The 15,195-nt window shown below is 39.0% G+C and overlaps 1 protein-coding gene and 1 pseudogene across 2 annotated transcripts in view; both read right to left on the bottom strand.

Annotated features, from left to right (window-relative positions):
- Positions 1–7,129: 7,129 nt before the first annotated feature.
- LGR5 (leucine rich repeat containing G protein-coupled receptor 5) overlaps positions 7,130–15,195 on the bottom strand; it is a 78,412-nt gene continuing 70,346 nt past the window's right edge. Inside the window, exons 15-19 of one of the 2 annotated variants that reach the window (XM_053407106.1) lie at positions 14,121–14,246; positions 12,628–12,773; positions 11,422–11,505; positions 9,716–10,705; positions 7,130–8,599 (exon numbers count right to left, since the gene is read on the bottom strand). In XM_053407106.1, coding sequence (XP_053263081.1) covers positions 8,499–8,599; positions 9,716–10,705; positions 11,422–11,505; positions 12,628–12,773; positions 14,121–14,246 — 1,447 coding nt within the window. In that variant the 3' untranslated portion in view covers positions 7,130–8,498. Of the gene's footprint in view, positions 8,600–9,671; positions 10,706–11,421; positions 11,506–12,627; positions 12,774–14,120; positions 14,247–15,195 lie in introns of those variants that run through there. The other variant, XM_053407105.1, reaches the window with a different exon arrangement.
- On the bottom strand, positions 8,702–8,772 carry LOC128422947 (uncharacterized; annotated as a pseudogene).

The raw sequence follows: 15,195 nt of genomic DNA, 5'->3' as shown, positions 1-15,195 counted from the left end.
GAATAAGTAAAAATTGGCCATAGACTGTGGCTTAAAACCCTGTGGGCAAACAGGGAACTACAACAGGTTTTTTTTTTTCCGGAACTGGCTACTTTTGACGGTGGTTCCTGTATATTATTTTTTTGATCCCCAAGCTTAGAAATTGGTTAAATCTTTTCTTTCTTATTATTTGAAATTTGGAATTATCTGAATTTGGAAACTAATTAGAATTGGATCAAGACTATTTTGGTTGAGAGACTCTCTCCCTGGATTTTGCTGCTGTTTTGGCAAACTTTAAACTTTTTTTTTTTTTTTTTGCTCTCTCTTTTTTTTTTGGCAAAATTGAGCTTTTCTTTGCCTCTACCTCCAATTTGAGAAGAATTTTCGAAGGGATTTGGATATAATTTTTGGGACAATCTTGGAAAAAAAAAAGAAAGAAAAGAAAAGAAAAATTTGGACCTTTGGATTATAACTGACCAACTCCTTTATACATTTATCGACGCCTTTGTTTGGATTATTGCGGATTGGTTATCTCGATTCTGATTGCCCTTATTTAATTGGAAATAGCCTAATTGGTGGCAGAAGAAGGATTAGCCTAAGTGGTGGCGAGAAGAGAAGGGTCGTACCATCTGACCATTGTACTATCCTACCATCCTACCTCTATTAATAACATTTGGATTTATTGACTATACCCTTTCTGACTCCCAGGGGGAAAGGACTAATTGTTAATGGTTGTGATACTGTCTGATATTGTTTGATGTGATATTGGCTGATAGTAACAAACTGAATATTATCTTATTTGGTGTATAAAATTGAGAGTGGGGGAGGATGAAGAAATCTGGGGAAGGAACCCCAGGGGACAGGAAAGGGTCAAAACAAGAGTCAGATTTCAGAGCAGAAATATTGAAGATGTTTGCAGAAATTAAAGAAAGTGAAAAAAATTTGGAAACTAAATTGGAACAGGTGGATAATAGAATTGGTAAAATGGACAAAAAAATTGATGAAACAGTAAATGAGCTTAAAGGACAAATAAAAGAGGTTACCAAAAGAACGCAGAAACTAGAGGAAGGATGGAAAAGAACAAAATTAGAAATGAAGGATATGAAAAAAGAGGAAGAGAAGATGAAAACAGATATGTCAGAAATGAATAAGACTCAGGAGGAGGTTCTGGATTCGATTGCAATGAATGAATTAAGACAGAGAGAAGGCAACTTGAGGTTGAGAGCAATACCGGAAACACAGGGAGAGAATATTAAGGAGAAACTAATAAAGGAATTGGCACAATGGTTGGAGATGGAGCAGGAAGATTTTGCAAAGACAGTTCAAAGTGCATTCAGATTGAGAGTAAAATCAGCTAAAACACGGAAAGTACCAGGAGATTGTCTAATTACGTTCAAAGATAGAGATATGAGGAATCAGATTTTACAAAAAAATAGAGAAAAAAGGCTAAACATCGATGGGAATTACATCATCATTTTTAAAGATATCCCAATAAGATTGTTGAAACGAAGAGAGCCATACAAAGCATTTGTACAAATCCTTAAGAGAAATAAAATTGAATTCAGATGGGAATTTCCTGAAGGAATTTCATTCTTCTACAAAAGTAAGAAACATAGACTGACCAGTCCAGAAGAGACAAGTAAGTTCCAGAGAAAATATAAAGAACTAAGAACAGAAGAAGAAGAAGAAAAAGGAGCTGTAGGAGGAACAGCATTAGGAGGACTGGTCACAAGAGCAGGTGAAGAAAAAGAGGAGAGAAGAAAGAAAGCAGATGAGGAAGAGGAAGAAGGAGAAGACGAGGAAGAAGAAGAGGAAGAAGGGGAAGTAGAGGAACAATAAAATTAGAGGAGAAAAAAAAAGATTATATTTAATTTAAAAAGTAAAAATGGCTTTAAAAATCTGGAATTGGAATATTAACGGAATGAATGACAGGAAAAAAAGGAATAAAATTGAACAGCATTTAAAAAAGGAAAATTTGGACATAATTTGTTTACAAGAAACGCATGTGGCAAAAAAACACAGAAAAGTCTTGATTAATAGAAGATTAGGGAATGAATTCATTTCTTCTGACAAAAGTAAGAAGAGAGGAGTGGTAATTTACGTGAGGAGTAAAATTGATGCCCAGCAAATCTTCAAAGATGAAGAAGGAAGAATTATCGCGGTACAGATCAAATGGCAAGGCGAAAAAATAATAATTGTCGGGATCTACGCACCAAATGGAAATAAGGTAGATTTTTTCAGAAATTTGGAAGAAAAGCTGTTCGAATACGTAGACCAAAAGATAATTGTACTGGGTGATATGAATGGAGTGGTGTCACTGGAAATGGACAGATTAAGAGCAGCAGGAACTAGTAAAGAAGGAAAACTTCCAAAAACATTTTTTTCACTGATAAAATGCTGCAACTTGATAGACATTTGGAGATTGAGACACCCGTTGGAAAAACAATTTACATTTTATTCGGATCCGAACCAGTCAATGTCAAGAATTGACCAAATTTGGGTCTCAAATGAGTTAACTCCAAGAATCAAGCAAATAGAAATTCAACCAAGAGTAATATCAGATCACAATCCAATAAAATTAGAATTACAAGGATACGAAGAAAGAACATTCAGATGGAGAATGAATGATTGCCTTCTAGATGATCAAAAAATTGTGGAGAAAGCTAAAAAATCTTTGACGGACTATTTTGCTAATAACTACAACAAAGGCACGAAAATCAATACAGTATGGGACGCTAGTAAGGCGGTTATGAGAGGATTCTTTATCCAGCAGAATTCCATCAAAAACAAAAATAGAGAGAAAGGTAAGAAAGAAATCCTAAGACAAATAATGGACAATGAACAAAAACTGGTCAAAAAACCGAACAATGAGAAAATAAAACAGAACATAAAGGTGTTACAAACACAATTTGCGATGATAATCAACAAAGAGGTGGAATGGAATATAAAAAAAATGAGACAAAGGAATTTCGAATCGGCGAATAAATCAGGAAAATGGCTAGCTTGGCAAATCAAAAAAAGAAAAGAACAAAGTACAGTTAATAAAATCATCGTGGAGGGAGAAGAAATTGACAGCCCAAAAGGCATTAGAAAAGGATTCTTGGACTTTTACAGACATCTATATAAAAGAACAGAAAAAAATAATGTGAGGAAAATAGAGAGGTATTTAAAAGAAAAAATGGTGCAGAAGATCCCGACAGAAAAAAGAGAAAGGCTGAATACCCCAATTGAATTAGATGAAATAAAAGAGGCTATAAAAGAACTTAAGAAAGGGAAAGCTCCAGGCCCGGATGGATTTACAGCAAGATATTATAAAGAGATGAAACACATCCTGTCGTTGCCCCTAAAAGAAGTTATGGATAATATTCTTAAAGAAAAAGAAATCCCGGAAACATGGAAGGAAGCATTTATCACATTTATACCCAAACAAGATTCTGATCTAACACAAGTAAAAAACTATAGGCCTATTTCGTTACTCAACACAGACTACAAAATATTTGCGAGTATTTTGGCGAAAAGGATGAAAAGAGAATTAAAGGACATTATACATAAGGACCAAGCGGGTTTCTTACCTGGCAGACAGATGAGAGACAATGTTAGGAATATAATCAATATTTTGGAATATCTGACTGCCAGAAATGAGAAACAAGCGATGTTAATATTTGTTGATGCGGAAAAGGCCTTTGACAACATATCTTGGGACTTTATGCTGAAAAGTTTAGAATATATGGAAGTAGGGGCGGAATTTCTCAATGGAATTAAAGCAATATATACGGAGCAGAAAGCTAAATTAATTGTAAATAATGTGATTACTGAGGAAATTGGGATATCTAAAGGCACACGACAAGGGTGTCCACTTTCACCATTGTTATTCATCATGGTACTGGAGGTCTTTCTAAAATCTTTAAGGGAAAATGAGGCAATAAAAGGGGTTGAAGTAGGCCGGAATGAGTATAAAGTGAAAGCCTTTGCCGATGATCTGGTTATAACGGTAGAAGACCCCTTAGAAAGTATGAGAAATATACTTATAGAGATAGAGAGATTTGGTCAAGTGGCAGGATTTATACTGAATAAGAAAAAAACCAAAATAATTGTTAAGAATATGGACCCTGAAAAAATTGAAGAGATACAGCAGCAAGCAGGTATAGAAGTGGTGAAAAAAGTGAAGTATTTAGGTATATGGATAACCCCCAAGAATATAGATTTATATCAGAATAATTATATACCAGTGTGGAATGGGATAAAGAAAGACTTGGACATGTGGGGACGAATGAAATTATCATTCTGGGGAAGGATTTCAACGATAAAGATGAGCGTGCTACCAAAACTACTGTTTTTATATCAAACAATTCCGATAATCAAGGGGACTGGGGTCTTTAAAGATTGGCAAAGAATAATTTCAAGATATATCTGGCAGGGAAAGAAGCCAAGAATTCAATTTAAGTTATTAACTGATGCAAAAGAAAGAGGAGGCTTTGCCTTGCCAGACTTGAAATTGTATTATGAAGCCTCAGGTCTCTGTTGGTTAAAGGAATGGATAAAATTAGAAAATATAGAACTGTTGGATTTAGAAGGTTTTGACAACAGATTTGGATGGCACGCGTACCTATGGGTTGGGAAGAAGAAAATCCATAGAGGTTTTGGAAATCACATCTTCAGAGGATCATTAATAGAAATATGGGAGCGGTATAAAAACCTACTGGAAGCAAAAACTCCACACTGGCTGTCGCCATTAGAGGTTATGGCTGTTAAAAAAACTAATATGAGAAAGAATTGGATTACATATGGAAATCTGATTATCAAAGAAGGGGGGAAATGGAAAATGAAACCATATGAAGAAGTGAAAGAATTTATGTATGATTGGTTACATTATTTTCAAACAAATGAAATGTTTAAGAAAGACCTCAAAGAATATGGATATATAGAAAAAGATTCTAGATTTCAAATAGAAATAATAAACAATGAACATAAAAATTTATCTAAAATGTATAAAATATTGTTGGAATGGCACACAAAAGATGAAGAAGTTAAATCAGTTATGATAAAATGGGCCAGGGATATTGGACATAATATACAATTTGATGATTGGATAAAACTTTGGAAGGATGGTATTAAATTTACTGCATGCACTGCATTAAAGGAAAATGTTATGAAAATGATATACAGATGGTACATTACACCAGTAAAATTAGCAAAAATGTACAAAACATGTAAGAAATGTTGGAAATGTAAAGAAAAGGATGGTACATTTTTTCATATGTGGTGGGAATGTAAGAAGGTGAAAAGCTTCTGGGAGATGATATATAACGAGTTGAAAAAAATGTTGAAATATACATTTGTTAAAAAACCAGAGGCTTTTCTTTTAGGAATAATAGGGAATGAAATAAATAGAAAGGACTACAAAATTTTCCAGTATGCAGTGACAGCGGCAAGAATATTATTGGCCCAGAATTGGAAACAAGAACAAATACCAACGTTGGAGGAATGGAGAACAAAGCTGATGGACTATGCAGAACTTGATAAGCTGACAGGGAAGATTAGATATCAGCGAGATCAAAGTTTCATCGAGGACTGGAAAAAATTAACAGATTATTGGGAAAGTATAAGTGATAACGAAATAACGTTAGTGGCATTAAAAGAAGCTCTGTAATAGATTAAGAAATATTGCAAAAAAGCAGAATATAAGATGGGGGTAAGCACAAAGGTAATATAGAAATTGGGAAATGTGTATTAAAAAATTAGAATTCGAATGATTATCAGAGAAGCTGAAGGAAGTCAAAAAATTGGCAATGTATTACAATTTGTTAATGTGAAATGATTGTATGGAAAAATTAATAAAATATATTTTTAAAAAAAAAAAAAGACAATGGGTAGATCACTGCCAGTTTTTTTTATATTGGGAGTAGATCACAGTCTCTTGGGAACTGGACGTGCCCACTGTATTGAAAAGCACATGACTCTGACCTTTGGTGAGTTTGTAAGTAAAGCATTTTAAACTTACTTTTGAACTTAAAGGGCATATTTTAAAAGTCTAACAGCCTATATTGCCACACTTTACTTTGCTGCATGTTTTGTAACATTAAATATCTGTTGGGGTTGTCTCACCAAAGAGTACTTGCCCCAAACTTGGATATTGGAGTTCAATAATTCTCCTTTCTATATGTATTATTTTCCCTCAAATGAACACTAGGAACTTAAATTGTGTCTAGAAAGGAGCACGCAATCACAGGCTCATACAGCATCTCAGAAATAAACTCTAGCCAACCTCAGACCAAAAAATTGTTGTGATATTTGCACTAATTTGATTTTCTGGATGCTTTTCAAGTGCAGTTCCACATACAACATGACAATCTTAGTGATGAAAAAATATTAACGGCATTGTTTATTCCTTCTTGTTTCCATGCATGAGTATACCAAAATGGGAAGAAATATATTTAGTACTTTTTTCATAAATTGGCATTTTCTATTAAAGCGGAGTATCATGAAAAGCAGCACAAAATCTCTCATAATTTGAAGTCAGATTTCTTCAAACATAATGCAGAGCCAGCTTTTATTTAGAGACTGGAGGTTTTAAAAAACTTTTTACATGCTAGATCAGTCTGTATCTCAAAAGGAAGTTGCATTATTGTTGGCTAAATTGCTGGTCTACATCCATCAATGGATGTTTATTGCCCAAGGTCAAATACCCAATAATAGGCTACTACAAACAAATGTAAGTATTGGTGAGTGTGGAAAAGTTTTCTTAAGCTTTCTCTGATTACATTCCTCCTCACTACCTCTAATCTTTACCTCTTGGGGAGCCTTTGTGTTGGCAACTGTAATTCACCATTACTGGCTTATTCTAAAATTATAGCCTTTCATGCAATTCCTCATGAGAATTTTGTTAGGCTGACACAAACTTCCAACATGAAAAGCTATAGGTATGTGACATGAAAATCCCTGGACTATAATGCCAATACCTCTTGCCTGTGAGAAACATTAGATTAGGTAAATTGCAAACGTAAGAGAGAAAGTATTTTAGGTTTATGTTTTTGTCCTCTGTGAAAAAGAGTTACTTGCAAGTTCTATTATCATGAGGTGGTAAAAATGTTCTGGAAATATTTGGAAATATCTGCTGCCTATCTTCTGAGTGTAAGATACCGAGGCACTCTTTCTGCTTAGCTGCAGGTTTTATTACAAATTCCATATATTTGAAACACCAGTAGAAAAGAAAGCACATCCTCTATTTACAATCACTACACATTTACATATATTATGTACAGATAGGGAATTTAGTCAAATATATGAGAAGAAAATAGAAATCTAGGAAATATATCAGTACAAAGCTGTACATGGCTTATTCTCATTTTTAGTATGATTTTACTGTAATAATAAATACAGTTCTATATTTACAAATCTTTTTTTAAAAAAAAGCTTCTCAAATGAATTTTATTATTTCCCCATTAAAATATCTCAATTATAGCTTTCAAACTTGCTTATGAAAATAGTATGCATAGTGGCCTGTTTTTGTTCTGAAGTTCAATTTTTAATATAAAAGAATCTTTATTGAGCCAGTCTTCAGACTTATTCTTTTACTTCTTGTATACAAAAGAATATATATTCATGTGAGGAACAATTTCACTGACATTAAGCAGCACTCCATAACCGAACCGCAGTAAAAGTAAAGCTAAATAAACATTGTAGTATGTATTGTGCCATGGTCAGATGATCTCTTGTTTAATCCAAAGTAGTTTTAAGAACAGAGCTCCAGTTGCACGCTGCATTGCTTCAAAATCCAAGGAGACAAAGGAATATGATAACCGTGCAGCCGGCGTTCGGGTGCATACTTTCCGCATTTGTTCATTTTCTTTCCCAAGGATGCATGTGTCAGCTCAGAAAAGTGATGCTGGATAAATCTGAAAACAATTCAGGTCTCCCAACCTACAGTATTCAATGTGGTTCTTCCAAAGCAGGTCTGCTATTGCTAATGGGACTTCTTAATGTAAAGTTCTAACTCAAATGCCTATAAGCTGTGCTATGTTCAACCTCTTTAACCAGTTAAGAGCGGCTCTTCACTTTCACGCTTAGTTAAACAAGAACATTGAGGCCAGTTCATGTGTAAATATGTATTGTGCAACTAGGAGTGGTACATTTTCCATAAATACTTCCAAGATAATCTCATTTTCTTAATATTTGAAGTCCCATTAAAAAAAAAAATCAGCTTAGTGGAAGTTTCATTTTGACCATTAAAAGATTCATGAACGGACAGTGAGAAATGTTGATCTATTTTGAATCACCAGAGCCAGTGCTGTAAACATCAATGGCTTTTGGATTTTTTCTTGAGTCTGAACCTCAGCTGATTCAAGAGTGGTTGTCTCTAAACCAGACTGAGATGGTATCTGTTAGGCTTTAGGATGCCATTTTCATTGCCACCAAGCCTTTGGCACCCAATAGTAGTAGACAATTATTTTCCTCTTACTGCACCCATTTAATAAATGTGTGATTGATAATTTTTAAATACAGGTGACTCTGAGATGAAGCTAATGACATGGAACAAATGTTACTGACGACAGGTTACAGCTTTCACTCATTCGATACGATGAAGGCTCTAGTGAATTGTTGGCGGGAATATCATATGATACAGTGGTGCCCCGCAAGACGAATGCCTCGCTAAACGAAAAACCCGCAAGACGAAAGGGTTTTCCGATTTTTAGCGGCTTCGCAAGACGAATTTCCCTATGGGCTTGCGCAGGGGCCATGCTAATCTTCTCTGTATCGTTCCAATTTTAGTATATGTGCTGCCGAAGCGAGCACAAAAAATATGGAACGCTTCACGAATTTGCGTGTCATCCTTGCGCAGGGGCGCAAGACGAAAGCCCATAGGGAAATCTCCGGGGACAGCGGGGAAGCGCAGCGCGCCTTCTCCTCTGTTCCCGAACCTGTCCTGAAGGCTTGCGGTGGGAGGTCCGGGAACAGAAGAGAAGGCGCACAGCGCTTCTCCTCTGTTCCCGGGGCTTGCGGTGGGAGGAGGGTTTTTCCTCCCCACCGCCAGCATTCAGAACAGCAGCCTGCTGCCCCTATCCGCAGCTTGCGGATAGCAGCATGCTACCCCTATCCGCAGCTTGGAGAGACCTGCGGGGAAGTCCTGCAGGGCTCCCCAAGCTGGGAATGTCTGCCCCGCGCGAGGGGCGCTCTGCTTAAGAGCGCCCCTCGCGCGGGGCAGCAGGCTGCTATCCGCAGCTTGGAGAGCCCTGCGGGGAAGTCCTGCAGGGCTCCCTAAGCTGCGAATGTCTGCCCCGCGCGAGGGGCGCTCTGAAGCAGAGCGCCCCTCACGCGGGGCAGCAGGCTGCTATCTGCAGCTTGGAGAGCCCTGCGGGGAACTCCTGCAGGGCTCCCCAAGCTGCAGATGTCTGCCCCGCGCGCCGGGCAGCAGGCTGCTATCCGCAGCCTAGGCAGCCCTGCGGGAACTCTTCTGAAGGCTGGCGGCGGGAGAAGGGCTTTTCTTCCCACCGCCAGCCTTCAGAAGGCTGTTCTGAAGGCTGGCGGTGGGGAGAAAAGTCCTTCTCCCCCCGCCAGCCTTCAGAAGAGGTCTGGAGACAGTCTGTCCCCGGACCTGGTCTGAAGGCGGTCTCCATAGGAACACATTAATTGATTTCCAATGCATTCCTATGGGAAACCGTGCTTCGCAAGACGAAAAACTCGCAAGAAGAAAAAACTTGCGGAACGAATTAATTTCGTCTTGCGAGGCACCACTGTATTCTGGTGCTTGCAAAGGTTACGATAGCCTGAGTTGAATCACATGACTGTTTTTCTGCATCCTCTGAATTAACAGAGACCAGGCTGGCATGCTTGGATGCTTTCCATGAAAACGTCTGCTTTCGAAGACTTCCCAGGTCTTCCTTGAAGTGTGGGTTGAAAAGTATATAGAGAAGTGGGTTTAGACATGCAGGTAGGGGGACAATTACTAAAAGTATTGGTTTAATTACTTCTGGGCTAATAAACGTAAGGTTTAACAAGGAAGAAAATGATAAGATGGCCACAGGACAATAAAGAATGCAGTTAGTAAAAAGTAGCAAGGCAATATGTTTGACCATGGAACAGTCCCAAACATTATCCAATTCTCTCTTATCCAAACTACAGTAGAGTTTTGTATAAGCTATTGTCATTATAAGAAAACAAAGAGAGTTCAGCAAGACCAGTGCCACCATGTAACCCACAGCAGTTGGCTTCCCAAAAGGCAAAGGTATGCACAGAGGGGAAACCCCATACTCACTTCCCCCAAGTACTGGAATCACTGCAACGATTAAGGCCAAGACAAAGCAAAACAAGATGGCTACCCTCATGCTAGCAAGAGTGGCACTGGTCTCAAACTTTGTGGTGTGTTTCACGGAAAAGCCGCGCTCAAGAGCTGCTAGCGTGAGCAAGAAAACGGAAGCCTCTGAAGCAAAGATGGAGAGAAGTCCAACCAAGTGGCAACCAAGTCCACCTTCCCACCAAGCTCCGTACTGAGCAAAGACTCCAAAAGTTAATGCATCCATGCTGGCAAGCACGCTGCTGGACACACCCATGAGTGTGTTCACAATGGCTATTAGTCCAATCAAGAGTTTTATGGAGGAAATGAAGAGCGGGAATCTGAAGATCGTCGCAACCACCAATGCATTGCAAACAAAGGCCAAAATCACGATGGTCCAGACTCCAATTCGGATTAGCCAGCTCCCGAAGAGGTAGTCACAAGGCTTGAAGGGTCCTGCAAAGGCGAGACAGGAAAGATGAGTGCTTTTAGCTGCCGTGGCAACAACACAGGCCTTCTCTTGGCCTCTTTGCCCAGAGTGCCTGAGCCCTAAGAAGACACCCTTTCCTCTGCCAGCCCTTTCGCAGAGCCCAGGAGAGGTGGTGAAGAAACTGCCAGTGTTGCTGCTGCTATTGCAACAGTATTATTATTATTATTATTATTATTATTATTATTATTATTATTGAAGAAGGAAAGGGGATTGTGGTGGTGCTGGTGCCACTAAAAGAAGAATGCAGCACAGGAGTTTATAGCAGCAGGGCATTGGCAGAGGCTCCATAAAGCACAGCCTTGGGTTACATGCATTTTGTCTGCTGTTTCAGAGAGGTGGTGGTTTGAGCATTGCCTTTTTTTGTTCTGTGTAATGGTTTTTTTGTGGTGCTCACAACAGCTGTTTAGATTTACAAATGTGCCCCCAGGCCCCTAAAGGTTGGGCAGTGGCTCTCCAGGGCTTCCGCCAAGAGTCCTGCATAGCCCTACCTAGAAAAGCCAGGAATTGTATCTGGGATCTTTTGCGTACAAAGCACGCACTGAGTTGCAGTCATGCACACCATGGAGCACTGTGCTTTTTCATAGCTCCTTTTTCTAGAATATAGTGCAGAGTCTGCCAAGAGAGGAAGTGAAGGCGTTTTGAAACCAACCAACCAACAGATTGGATGTAGCTAGATCAATACCTGGAGAGGGAGAGCACTGCACCGAATGATGAACTTTCAAATCTTCATCAAAGTCAAGAAGAAAATCCTCAAAGTCGCGGTCATCTGTAAAAAGAAGAGAACGAGGAATGAGAACAAGGTCGGTGCCAGTCTTGTCTCACTTGGAAAGCAGTTCCATAGCTGGGGGGCAGCCACTGAGTAGGCCCTCTCCCTCGTCCCCGCTAAACATACCTCTAAGGGTGGTGCTACCGAGATGCACTTTCCCTGAAGATCTCAGAGCAAGTATATGGTCCTTCAAATAGCCTGGGCCTAAGCCATATAGTCATGCTGGCCACATGACATGGAGCTGTACGCCGGCTCCCTCGGCCAATAAAGCGAGATGAGCACCGCAACCCCAGAGTCGGCCACGACTGGACCTAATGGTCAGGGGTCCCTTTACCTTTTTAAGCCATATATCATTAATCTCTTAAGCATTCAGACAAAGGGTGACAGCTTATCCATTACTTCAGTATTTCCAGAAGATGCCTTACAGTAACTTAGCCTGTAACTAACTCTAAGGACACCTAACTCAAATAAATAACAAATTCTATCCCAGTTTACACCTACTTCCCTCCCTTTCGTCTGGGTTGAATTTTAGATAATACACTTATTGGGCAGACATTTGTCCTCTTGTAGTCTGTAAAGAACAGAGGCAATGCTAGATTAAAAAAAAATCAGTAAGGCATTTTGTGTTAAATTCAGGAAATTGATTTTAACGACAGTAGCAACAGTAGATTCTGAGGCAGAGCTGGATCTACAAATTTTGTCACAGAAGGCAAAAGTCTGCATTGCTGCCCTTGCTCTCTTGCAGATGTGTCCCCCCCCCATTCCACACCCCTGCCCCTTGGAGTGGAGAAGCCTTGCTGGAGCTGGGAATCAAGAGGAATTCTAGATCCCCAGCTCACCAAGCCCTGGATCCCTCTCCTTCACCACAAAAAAACTTAAATCCTACAGCCCCTCGCCACCAATGTCTTCCCACACAAATCTGGGGAGAAAGAACCCAAGAGGAGGTAAAATTCGAAAACATTACTTTACAAGGGTAAAATAGGCATCTTATTAGAAGCTCATTTGTGCTGGCATTTTATTTTAAAGGCTGAAATCAGAAAGGCATACATTCATTTCATTATTGGTAGCCACATTCCAGTCAACAGTAAGTGGCCTCTTTTAAAACTGATTCTTATTATTTACCATGTGTATGGAAAACGCCAACATCTTTCTTTTGAAATTCCTCAGCACTGCTGTTCTCATCCTTGTTCCACTGGTTTTGGATTTTGTAGTGGCCATCGCAAGCTCCAAATGCACAGCACTGATAAGCATAAGGCATTTCAATCACCCTTTAGAATTAACAGACAAGATTATGAACATCAAAACGTCTCAGTGTACTCAACCTACATCCTTTGCAAAGTCAACGCAAATGGCATTAGCATCAAACTGAAGCAACAAAGAGGCAGGGCTCTGACTCATTAAACAAATATAAAAAATTAAGGGAAAGCACATTCTTCCCACATCCCTGTACATTTCAGATCATTGTACACATGCCATAATTCCTTCTATTTTCAATGTTCAGGCTGTGAGCACTGTTGCTTATGTAGCTACACAACACTGCTGATGAACAAGAAGGAATTATCAGCAGATGTGTGTGTAAATCCCAAGGTTTGCAGAATTACATTAAAAAAACCAGAAAAACTCTAAACGGAAAGGAAACTGAAAAATATCCACATGAGGACTATTCATTAACTATGGAATAATGTCTACAGGGGGTGAGAATCAGAAAACCAGTGGGGAGTCAGATTGGAGTGGAGTGGCTATGAACATAATAATGATTTATATGACCTGAACAGGAAACGTAACTTGGGATATTTCAAATGTGATGCCAAGCTATAGGTTGTTGGTTTTTTTAAAACCTTGCATAATCCTTAGCTCAATTACCGGTACATTGCTTATTTGAACCTCACACTTTTGATCTTGTAGACTTATGTAGATACAGAAGCTCAGAATGGCTTATGCTGACATATTGACCTTTTGTGCTGCCTCCAGGCTGGACCAGGGTACTGGTGCATTGCATCAAATTGTGATGCTGTTCCTGTTTGGCATTGCTTGAGCCTGACTGGTATCTTTTTACATGCCAGCTCCACCTCTCAAAAGAACAGACCATCAATAGCTCTTCCTCAGATGTTCTGGTTACAGTATTTTTGCATTAAGACAATATGGCAAAGTATTTTACTGCCACCCTCAAACCACCTACTTGATTCAATTCTTTTCTTTTTGTTTGCAGCTATATATTCCCTAGATTTTTCAAAATGGGGGTAGTTTATAAAGCAGTGGTCAAGTGCTCGCTTTGGCAGCACAAATGCTAAAATAAAGCAACGGTCAAATGAAGGGAGCTAGCCACTATAAAACACAAATTAGACAAATTTTAACAGAGGCTGTTTATTTGGGGGGGGGGATATTGCTGAGAAGCAGATGTGTTTCAAAGTGAGCAGCTACCAGGGTGTCCAAAATCAATCATATTTTTTTGAGATAAAAAGGATGTAGTAAGTCTACAATTTTACCATGTATATCTTTGTTTCAGTGCTGTGGTTCAAAGCCTCTGAATAGGAAGTAACTCACATTATACAGTGACACCCCTCCCACTGCACATGAGCACAAGTGTGCCTTATTAGTTTTAATGAGGTACTCACTTGAGTTCTGGAAAGTTTTCAGATGATATCAAACTTTGTAGTGCATGATTTCCTGTTAATTTTAGATGAGTTAAACCATATAGGCCAGTTACAGGAAAAGAGGACAAAAGGTTGGATGACAGATCCCTGCAAAATTAAAGGGGGGGGAACCAGTTTACTATTCCAGAAGGGTGGGATTTTTTATTTTTTTATTTTGCCTGAGGGTATTTGTTATTGTCGCAGAGTATTAAATTTTGCAAACGATAAAACATAAAGACGATTCAGCTGACAAAAGATGCACCTTGGGTCACTGGTAAATTTGCTGATTCACCTCAGAGCCCAATCCACTTGAAAGGTCTCTTGTACAAGCCACATGGAAAGGAATAGGACTGTAATAACATGTTATTGGATTCTTCCCTCCGTTTTTATTGTTGGCAACTCTTTGATGCGTAAAGGGCCTTTACTGAAGTTATGTGTACTTGGATGTCAGTGTGCTTACAACCTAACCAGATTGTCTTGCTTGGATTCTGCAAAATTGGTCAGCATCTGGGATATTAGCAACAGCAACCACAGAATTAAAAAACCAGCCATTGTTACTTATACTGATGCCTTCTAGCACAGGGTTGTGTCCAAATTTAGTCCTCTTCTAATGTTGATCTAGAGCAGTCCTAGAATTAAGGGTCTTGACTTACTTCGGGCCATTAATTTTACTTTGAGTAAAACATAGTTGGATACAGCCCACAGTTTTTAAACAGCAGGCAAACTTTTCCATGGTATGTTATTTGTATGTAATCATTGTTGACCTGGTTCGCATGCCACACTAAGCCAATCTATGGCTTACCAGGAGAATGTGAATGTGCAGGCTCCTGGAGACAAGCTCACAGACTTTGCTTCTCCCTGGTCTTTCTTTAAATTATTTTTTTACTCCTGTGCTGTGTTGAATCTGGGCTCATCAAAACTGACTCTCGTGGTTAAACTCTCTCCTCACTAACCAAAAGTTGTAGCCAATGTTTGCTGTTAGCTTTGGCTTATTGTGTTGTGCAAACCAGCCACTGTTGTGTCAAAACCAGAGCATAAAGGGAGAGAGAAAAACTTG

This window comes from Podarcis raffonei, chromosome 10, assembly GCF_027172205.1.
Source record: "Podarcis raffonei isolate rPodRaf1 chromosome 10, rPodRaf1.pri, whole genome shotgun sequence".
NCBI classification, from domain to species: Eukaryota; Metazoa; Chordata; class Lepidosauria; order Squamata; family Lacertidae; genus Podarcis; species Podarcis raffonei.
The sequence above is the reverse complement of the archived record's forward strand: the minus strand, read 5'-3'. Positions and strand labels throughout refer to the sequence as shown.